Below are 10,043 nucleotides of genomic sequence, written 5' to 3'. Positions count from 1 at the left end.
GAGGGGCGGGGCCTGAGTCGTGGGGGCGGGGCTCTGCCGGCATGGGGCGGGGCTTAGTGACGGAGGGGCGTGCCCGGCGGGGCGGGGCTGGGGCCGAGGGGGCAGGACCTGCGCCGACCCGAGCGAGTCTCCGCGGCGGGTGGGCCAAAGGCGCGTGCGCCGCGCGGGCCCCGCCCCCGGGGCCGGAGGCCCACCCGCCCGCCCGCCCGCCCGCCCGCGCGCCGGCGGGAGCTGCGCTCGAATCGCTCTCCCGGACCGCGAAGGCGGGCGGCGACGGCGACCTGAGGCGGCGGGAGGGCGCGCTCGCCGCGGGGGCGGGCGGCCTGGCTGGCGTGAAGCGCTCGGCCCCGCCGGCGGCCCGGCTGTGCGAGGTCCCACTCCCCACACCGTCCGGCCCGGAGCCCTGGTTCGGCGTCGCCGCCCACCCCGCCCTGCCTGTGACCCGCTGTGTGACCTTGGGCAGGTCTCTTGCCCTCTCGGATCTCCCCGCGGCTCCTCCCTGTGCGACCCGCAGGGCGGCGGGGACCCAGAGGCCGTGGTCCAGGGCTCCTGGCCGGAGAGAAGGGTGGGCACCCTTCCACCCGAGCACAGTGGCGGCTGCGACCGGACCTCCGGGGGATCTCCAGGAGGTGAGGCTGGCGGTCAGCGGACTGGCCCTTGGAAGGGGCCCTGCCTCCCCCTCCAGCCTTCCATCCTGGGGACCGGCTAGGGTCCCGGTCCAGGCCCACTGGCCCCGCAGCAGATGCCGCCTTGCCACCCCAGCTCAGGGGGCAGCTCTGAGGCAGGGCGTCGGCACCATCTACACCGTGGCCGCCTGCGTGGGTTTGTTTCAGACGGGATGGTTCATTAAAAGGGTGCGGGCAGGCGCAGGCTCCTCACCGGTGAGAGGGGTCGCTGGGGCTGGGAGAGGCCTGGGGCCCAGAGCTCCCCCACTTGAGTCCGCAGGCCTTGAGCTTTGTGCGGATGGTGAGAAGGGTCAGATGGGAAAGAGCCACCTGCCACCTGTGTGCTCATGCTCGCCTGCAGGGCGTTGAAGGGGGGGGCTCCACGCTGACCAGGCCCTGCAGTGGGCCCTGAGGCCAGCCATGCATGACAGGGATGGGCTGGGCGCCCTTTTAGGTAGAAAAGGGAGGGGCGTTGGGAAGAAACCCAGAGGAGGTGAGAGGTAAGCCTCCTGGGATTCCGTGCTGGGGGAGGCATCAGAGCTGCGGCCCCGAGCGCCAGACCAGGGCGTCCATGCTGTTTCTGGGCCTGCTGAGGCTGGTCCCGCACAGGTTTTAGAGCCGAGCCCAGCCCGCCGTCTCCAGGAGTGGCAGGGAAAAGTCCCCCTGCAGCCACCTGGAAGGGCTAGAGTCCCGGCATAGCTGGTTCAGGCAGCAGGGCCAGCGACAGACGGGGCCTGGGGGGTGGGCAGGCACAGCGAGGTGGGTGCCCAGGCCACTGCCACAGGCGGGCTGGCAAAGCCGCAGGCGTCCACGCCGCCGTCTGTTAATCCCCTCCAAGAGTCAAGCGGTGCTGGCCAGTTTCCCCGAGGACAGGTGGCTCTGTGATCCCGGCCAGAGCAGGACACAGACCCCTGGGGACACCTGTGTTGGGGAGGGGAGCTGGGTCTTCTCTAGCCCCTCTGGACCTGTGACGACCACCTCACGTCACCAAGGTCGTCTCTGTGTTTGTCAAAAGCCTTGCGACGGGTTACGTCACACCCCCCGCCGCTCAGCCCTCACTTGCATGTTTACTGACGTTCCCGGTGGATCAAGAGACGTAGTCTGTGCCGCTTTCATGTTTCTCGTTGGATTTAATGACCTCACGTAAAACTGGAAAGCATCTCAAAACCCTCCTGCAACCGGGGACGAAGTTACGGGGATGGACGTGCAGACCAGAGGTCCTGGGGGCTCTCGCTGGCCGCCACGCTCTGGGTTCCGGGATCCAGCCGCGGCGGGCGCCCCGTCAGGAGGGCTCGGCCCACACCGGCGCCCTTTGTCAGGCCCTGCCGTGCATTAGCCCGAGGGAGGGAAGGTGCTGGAGCTGCCCTTTCTACAGATCAGGAGACTGAGATTCAGAGCAGAGGGGCCCGTCCCGCCCCGCTGCTCATCCTCTTTGGGCCAGGGCCTTCTTAGGAGCGAGGATGAGCCCCCCGCCGTGACCCGACCAGAGTGGCCGGGGCACTCCGCGGGCACAGTGGCTCTCGAACTCTGCTGCGGGCTGGGGGGCGGGGCGCCTTCCAGGAGGAGCAGCCCAAGCTGTCTCCACTGGCCCTGACGCAGGCGGTGCTTTCCTGCTTCCACCAGGAGGGACAGGGCCCAGCCTTGGGCAAGGGGGGCGGATGGTCACTGCGCCACGCCCTGTGCGGGGGCAGCCCTGAGGCCGGGGCCCGCCGCCAGCCAGAGACACAAATGCACGAAAGGTAGTAGCTGGCGCGCAGCAGGGACACGTCTGTGGAGCAAGTGAAGGAAGACAAGGATGGGCGGGCTGGTGGGCCAGCTCCTAACCCGGGCGAGGAAGTGCCTGGGGGAGCTGATATCCCTGGGGGCTTAGAGCCCAGTGGAAGGGAGGGGAGGCGAGCCCTGGAAGGAGAGTCTCCTGGAGACCCCTCTTCCCCCACAGAGCCTCAGGGTTAGGGGACATCCCCACCCTTCCCCCACGGCCCCTCCTCCCCCATTCCCCCACCACCACCCCGCCTTCCTGGTCCAGGGTGCCCCTCCCTGACACCCAGCTCTCAGACTGGGCTGAGGGGAGAGTCTCTGTGGGCCCCCAGGGACCTGGACAGCTCTCTGATGGGAAGGCAGGAACGGAACCCCTCATTTGACCTGGGGGCTAAACTCCGGGAACCTACCCTGGGCTGCCCTGCCCTGCCCCCAGGCCCCACCCAGGGGAGCAGCCTGCGGTGCTGGTGGGAGGCTGGCCATCCGCCAGTGTCCACCTCTGGGAACAGCCACCCTGCTGTCCAGAGAGTCCTGGGTCCTGTCCTTCCCCTTCGGGGTCAGCGCCCGCCTCACAGATGAGACAACCGAGGCCCAGGAAGGTCATGACATTTGGGCCGGAGGTGGGTGTGGAAACCAGCCACCAAGTCGCGGCCCAGGTCCTGCTCAGGCCCAGCAGCAGCCTTGACAGCCACCAGGCAGGAGGTGGGCCATGCTCTGGATGGAGGGACTCGGCAAGGCCGGCAGTGGCTCCAGGGCGCCACCCGTGCACCCGAGCCACCTGGCCGCCTGGGGCCTCCCTCCCAGTCCTGCCGCCCTTCCAGCTCGGGGCTTCAGGCCCGGGGTGCCGCCTTGGTTTGCAGAATGTGTCCTGTAACTGTGGGCAATGCCCTGGGGCAAGACCCTTCCTCCAGGGCAGGAGGGTCCACAGGCTGGCTGAGGTGAGGGCCACCACGCCAGACAGGCCATGGAGGAGGACCACCGAGGGGCTGGCGGGAGCCTGATTTGGTCTGGGCCCCACTGGGCAGAAGCCCTTGGGCAGGTGAGGCCCAGGGCGCAGGGCTGTGGAGGAGCACGGGCAGAGGAGCCTGGCCAGGGGGACCCCAGAGCCCCTGAGGTGCCCGGGCGGAGCTGCCTGCCTCGTGCGGCCAGCTGGACAGTGGAGGGGGTGGCACACGGGGACAGCGTCGGGGCATCCGGGGGGGGGCAGTCTCCCCGTCGGACCACCCCAGCCACCCCCTCGTGGAGGCGGCACCAGGGCTGACCTGTGTCTGACAGCATTTTGGGGAAGCAAGAAATCAGTGTTTCCAGCGTGGCACGCGCTGCTTTAGCCAGGCTGCATGGTCACACCCCGGCAACACGGGGCAACACTCTGGAGCTGCCCCGAACTAGAGCCCCCACGTCAGAGCCCCGGCCGGGGTGATGGTTAATTTCTGTGTCAGCTTCGCTGGGTCACGGGGTGCCCAGACATTTGATCAAGCGTTATTCTGGGATTGCTGTGAGGGTGTATTTGGATGAGATTAACTTGCAAATGGGTGGACTTTGAGTAAAGCGTGCGCACACACACGCACTGCAGGCTCCGTTTCTCTGGGAGACCCTGCCGAGCACAGCTGGTAGGTTAGGACCAGGCGCCTCCCACCTCTTGCTCTGCCGCTTTGTCTCCTGCCGCAAGGTGGCTGCCCAGCTCTGCTCATCTGCTCTGCATTCCAGCCGCAGGGGAGCGAAGGGCACACCCTGCCTTTCAGGGCAGAATGCAGAAGTGGGTCGGAGGCCACTGGGCGGGACCTAGTCACGTGGCCGCAGCTATTGAGGAAATGTGGCCTCGAGCTAAATATTCTGTCACCTCTGGAGAAAGGGAGAGGCTGAGTAGCCGTCTGGGACAATGAGACTGTGTTCTGGACAGGGCTGCCGCAGCGGTGCTGGCTCAGGAGGAAGCCACGGTCACCCAGCCTCCGTGGTGACAGTCCCGAGACTGAGGCTGGTCTGAGACCATGAGTGCAGGACCAGGAAGGAGGCGACCCTCCCTGGGCATCCTGAGGCTGTGACCGCAGGACCTGGGCTGCCAGCTGCCTGCGCACGGAGGGCTGCCTGCCTGGGTGAAGTTGGTCCAGGACAGCGGAGCCTGGCCCGGCAGACCCACAGCCCCACTGCCTTCCCTTGAAGCCTTGAAAAGGGGTTCTTGCGGTTTGGAGGAGCCCCCTGGCCTGCACACCACTTCATCCTCCATTATGGGGCACGTCCAGGAACCCAGGAGATGCGATGCAGGTAGATGCTGCCTCCATCCCGACTTCAACGTCGGGAGCATTCCCAGCCGGGCCAGCACCCAGCCACAGCCAGGAGGAGCGGGCCCCCGCTCCCCGAGCTGCCCGCCCTTCCTGAGGCCCAGTCCTGTCCCCGCGGGGCTGTCTCCACCTCCAGCCCTCCAGGCCAGCCCCTCAGGCCAGCTCTCGCTGGCTCTGTGCAGAGCAATGAGGAGCGAGCTGCCCCCTGCTCCCCTAAGAAGCCGTCACGCCCGCGGCGCTGGTCTGAATGCTCTGGCTTGTGTGTTTGTCCCTGTGACCCCGGACGTGACGGCTCTGCCGGCCGCAGCCCCTCCAGTCTTGCCTTCTGGTCGGAGCCAGGCCAGCAGGCGAGACTCAGTAACGCCCGAGGGCGTGAGGTTTCCCAGCTCCCTGAGTCCTCAAAACACCCCTGCGAGCTAGTGTCTTCATCCCGTTTCACAGATGAGAAAACTGAGGCTGGGAGGGCTAGGCGCTTACCTGACGTGGGAGACGGCAGGGGAGGGATTTCATACTCAGCCTCTGACCCCAGACCCCACTGGCACACGGCTGTGAGGCCGTGATGCCTCAGGGTAGAGGGGGAGGCACGCGAACCGCACGCAGCTGTGCGGGGCCAGGCATCCCCACGCGAGCCCGCACAAGCCAGGCAGCGAACGCGATGCCGGAGGGAAGGGCCGAGGCCAGAACCTGGGCAGGAGGAAGTTTTCTTTTTTCTTTTTTCTTTTTTTTTGTTGGCCGCGCCAAGGGGCACGTCCCTGACCAGGGATGGAACCCGTGCCCCCTTCGGGGGAAGCACGGAGTCTTAACCACTGGACCACCAGGGAAGTCCCAAGAAAGAAATTTTCTATCTGGGAAATCACTGGGACACTTTTAAGGCCTGTGGTGTTAGGTTTTCTGACTGAGGATCGCGCCCCCGCGAATGAACGTCCCAGGAGACACGTGTGAGGCCATCCAGCACCTCCCTGATGCCCTGGGGGGCAGCTTGGTGTCTTGAGACGTTAGCCCACTTGCAGGAGGACACACCGCTGTACAAATGTGTGTTCAAATGTGTCTTCCTGAGATCCCGACCCTCCCTCAGCCGCCTGGGTCACCACTCTTTCTGTTGTTCAACTTTGGCTTCTCTACAGTGCCTCACACCATTTGTTCATTTTTCACTGAGACTTTATCTTTTTTTTTTTTTCTTCTTTTAGTTTTGTCTGTGGTGGGTCTTCATTGCTGCTCAGGCTTCAGTAGTTGTGGCATGTGGGCTCAATAGTTGTGGCGCACGGGCTTAGTGGCTCCTCAGCATGTGGGATCTTCTTGGGGCAGGGCTCAAACCCATGTCCCCTGCACTGGCAGGTGGATTCCTAACCACTGCGCCACCAGGGAAGCCCGAGACTATCTTTTAGAACAGTTTTCGTTCACAGCAAAATTGAGAGGAAAGTACAGAGGTTTCCTGTGTGCCTCCTGCCCCGCCCCTCCCCCCGCCATCCCCCACGGGGCCGCGTTTGTTAGAACTGCCGACCGTCCACGGACACAGCAACAGCACCCAGGGTCCCTGGTTTACATTAGGGTCACTCTTGTGCAGTAGGTTCTGAGCGTTTGGACAAGTGTGTGATGATGTACGTGCATCTGTTCTGAAGCGCACAGAGCAGCTTCACTGCCCTGAAAATCCTCTGTGCGCCACCTGCTCACCCCTCCCCCACCCCCGGCAGCGCCTCGTCCTTTCATTCTCTCCAGTTTCACCTTTTCCAGAACGTCTTATAGCTGGACACGTTTACTTTCAATATTTATGTAGTAAACAAAGCTGTGACTTTTTTCTTTTTTTATTGTTCTTTCCTTCTTCCTTCTTTTTCTTCTTTGGCCTCTACTTCTCCTCCCTTGTTTTGGAGGGGCTCCTACCCGTATCCTGAGGGTTATGTCAGATTTTCAAATATCACCTTCTGGTATCTTTTTTATTTTTTACGTCTAAATCCGTAACCGACCTGAGGCTTCCTGGGGCAGCCCCGTTCTCCCAGGAACGGCGTGGGCCAGCCCAGCCGCCCCACTCCACACCTGAGCCCTCCACGTGGGACGCAGACACCCAGTGCCGGGGAGCCGCAGGGCAGGCCTCCCAGAGGGGTCTGCCGGGGGCCAGGCCCCGAGGTGAGCCCGGCTTCACATCTGGAGACGCGGAAGCCGGCGGGGGCCAGGAGCCTGGGCCTGGGCACGGAGTGTCCCTGCGGGGCGGGGGAGCTGCGCCCTGGTTGGAGCAGCCGACGGCGAGGATGGGGCCTCCCGGCCAGGGGCCAGGGGGCAGGGGTGGAGTCGGCCATCGGGCTAGGGTGGCAGGAGGCCAGGATGGGGGCTCCGAGGAGGTCCAGGCAGAGACCGTGGGCCAGGGCTGGGGGGCTGGGGGGGGCGGTGGGACAGCCCAGCCCCGAGTCCGAGGTGGGCCTTGAGGAGCATCAGCAGGGAGGACAGACCTGCGGAGAGAGGAAGGGTGCTACCGGCTGTCTAGGGCTGGGGGCCGGGGGCCGCTGAGGGGTGCAGGCTTCTGTGAGGCTACGAGACGGTGACCGGGTGATGAACACAGGACCCTGTGGCCCTAAAAGCCACCGAACTGTGCGCTTTGTGACTCATTCTCAACAGAGCTGCTTAGAAAAGAGAGAGATTGGACGTCAGCGGCCTCGCCAGGGGGCTTGTCAGGGGCAGAGGCACACCCTCCCCCCTTGTCGCGCCGCCAGCCCGCCCCGACCGACCGGAAACCCTCATTTCCTTGACTTTAGAAGGCGCGGACGGGCCCTGGGGGCAATGCCCAGACCCCCTGGGGGCTCAGCCCTGCCTGTTTTCCTACTCGGAGTCTCTCTGGCATCTCTGATCTCATTTCCTCGGTCCCTTTCTCTTCTCTTCTACCCAGTTGAAGAGTCGGGACCACTGGGCCATCCCTGCAGGGGTCCACGGTCTGCACGCTGCAGCCTCTGGGCAAAGCCCAGCACCATCTCCTTCCTCTGGATGTCCTGGCGACCTGCAAGCCAGACCCAGGGCCTCCGTCCGACTCAGCTTTGGTAACGTTGGCCAACCCACAGGTGGTGCTGGGCAAGGCTGGGGCGGTTCGCGTGCCTGGCTTTTCACTTGGAGGTCCGAGCGGCTGTCGGGGTCCCGGGGGTGACACACCACTGCCTTCTCTGTCATCGGTGGTTGGAATTCGTGTGCAGACATCGCCCGGTACGGGGGTCCCCAGGGCGCAGCTCGGTCCGGGTGGCGCTGGAGAAATGCTGGGCTCACCCGGCCTCCACCGGCTGCACAGGCAAGGGGGCTCCCGCCAGCCCCCAGAAGTGGCCCATTTCTCTTCTTCCAAAGTATCATTCTGAACTCGTGAACTTAAACATTTTTTAATGCTTTTTTAAAATTAATTAATTAATTTGGCTGCTTTGGGTATTCATCACTGCATGAGCTTTCTCTCTAGTTGCAGCCAAGTGGGGGCTTCTCTTGTTGTGGAGCACGGGCTCTAGGCACATGGGCTTCAGGAGTTGCAACGTGCAGGCTCAGTAGTTGTGCTGCACGGGCTTCGTTGCTCCACAGCATGTGGCATCTCCCCAGACCAGGGGTCGAACCCACGTCCCCGGCATCGACAGGTGGATTCCTAGCCACTGTGCCACCAGGGAAGGCCCGAACTTAAATATTTTGATGGGTTTTAATCCACGGTGTTTCTCATCCCCATTGAAGACCAAACCGTCGTGGTCTGGGCCAGTGAGGGTCTCTTCGGGCCACTGCCAACTCCTCTGGACATGGCCCTCCTGGACCTCAACACGGGGCCCCCAGCCTGATGCCACGGCTGAGGCTCGCGGTGGACACTCCTGCCCCACACTTGGGACCAGCTGCTTCTCCAAGAGCCCTTTATTGTGAGAAATGCTATTTCAAGACCACGACGTGGGGGCGAGAGATGGTCGCTGTTTCTAGACCTCGCAGCACAGAGCGAGAGGGAGAGAGACGCTGTAGGTATAGGTTCATACAGATGACATACAGACACCCAGGATCTCTGGCAACCACCGGTCTGCTCCATTTCTGTTACACAAGAGGACGCACACAGAACGCAGCCTCTTAGGTTGCCGCGCTCAGGGCTGCATATCCTGACAGTCCTGACAGTCCGTGCCTCTGATGCCGAGTAGACGGTGGGTGCCGGGGCCACTGCGGGTTTACCCTCACCCGTCGAAGGACGGCCGGGTCCTTCCAGGCGTGGCTGTTACAGACGCGACGGTGCCCACGGGGCTTCCCGCGTGGCCTGAGTCCCAGAGCCGTTCCGGAAGCCCGTCTCCACTTGCGATGAGGCGTTCTTCCTCCCGCACCGAGGACCGCACAGGAAACATGCAGTTTGGAAGCTCCCACAATTACTCATCGGGTTTCCCCCACAATATGATTGCGAAAAACACAAAAGTCTCTCTGCACCTTTGCCCTTCTCCCTACCTTTCCTCCCAGCTGCTGTAGGCCCCGCTCTCCCACCGCGGCCTCACCAGCCCAGGCCCCGCAGCAGCTACAGGTGTGACGGCGTCCACGGCGCCCACGCTGGGGTGTCTGGTCACGTCAGCTGTGGAAGATTCTCAGGAAGGGCCCACAGGAACAAGTGCTCTGAATTCTGAGTTCTCCCTCGTGGATAACAACTTTTCTGTGCCCTTTGTACTTGCAAGTGAGTTTTTTGGAAGTAAAATCCTTGGTGCATATTTTCTTTCTTCAAATATCTTAAACACGTTACTCTGTTGTCTTGTGGCATGAAGTAGTCTTGTCAAAAAAGCATGATAACCTATGCGGCTTCCCTGGCAGTCCCATGGTTAAGACTCCAGGCTGCCACTGCAGGCAAACTAAGGGGAACTAAGATCCCAGCACAGCCAAATAATAATAATAATAATAATAAAAAATAAGATAAAGTTTTTTTTTTAAGTATGAGCATCTAATATTCCTTCCCGTATAAGTAATGTGCTTTCTTCAAGATGCCCAAAGAATTTTTCTTTTTTCCTTAAAGTTCAGTAACTTCTCTAGCATGTGTCTCAGTGCTGGTCACTCTGAGCCAACATCTCCAGGAACGTGGTGTGCCTTTCACTATGTAATTCACTTCATTCGTATTTCAAGCAGATTGCCACAAATGATCATTTCCCCCAGCATAACATCTTGCAAAACTCCCGTGCACCGTCATAACCAGTGAGCCCCATCCACGCTGCGGGTGGACCGGGGTTTGTTTGGCCGCTGCCTGGCTCGTTCTCACCTGGGACTGTTACAGACGCGACCATTAGGTTTCCGGTGAACATGCAAGTTCAGTTCTGGGAGACGTGCCCAGGAGCACAGTTACCAGCTCAGGCGGTAGCTGTTTGGCCTGAGAAACTGTCGGAGG

The 10,043-nt window shown here is 62.3% G+C and overlaps 1 protein-coding gene across 1 annotated transcript; it reads left to right on the top strand.

Moving 5' to 3' along the window:
• Positions 1–41: 41 nt before the first annotated feature.
• On the top strand, positions 42–7,849 carry LOC130834524 (transcription initiation factor TFIID subunit 4-like). The gene is made up of 2 exons (XM_057704664.1): positions 42–629; positions 7,578–7,849. Exons 1-2 carry the CDS (start codon positions 42–44, stop codon positions 7,827–7,829), a joined length of 840 nt encoding a protein of 279 aa, XP_057560647.1. The 3' UTR covers positions 7,830–7,849.
• Positions 7,850–10,043: the final 2,194 nt, after the last annotated feature.

Source organism: Hippopotamus amphibius, chromosome 13 (genome assembly GCF_030028045.1).
Source record: "Hippopotamus amphibius kiboko isolate mHipAmp2 chromosome 13, mHipAmp2.hap2, whole genome shotgun sequence".
Lineage (NCBI taxonomy): Eukaryota > Metazoa > Chordata > Mammalia > Artiodactyla > Hippopotamidae > Hippopotamus > Hippopotamus amphibius.
This window is presented reverse-complemented; position numbering and strand designations above follow the sequence as displayed.

Excerpts from the sequence above, each read along its gene's own strand:
- LOC130834524 (XM_057704664.1), top strand. The coding sequence starts at position 42 with ATGGGGCGGGGCTTAGTGACGGAGGGGCGTGCCCGGCGGGGCGGGGCT. Across the intron at positions 630-7,577 it reads CTCCGGGGGATCTCCAGGAG|TTGAAGAGTCGGGACCACTG; the intron begins GTGAGGCTGGCG and ends TCTTCTACCCAG.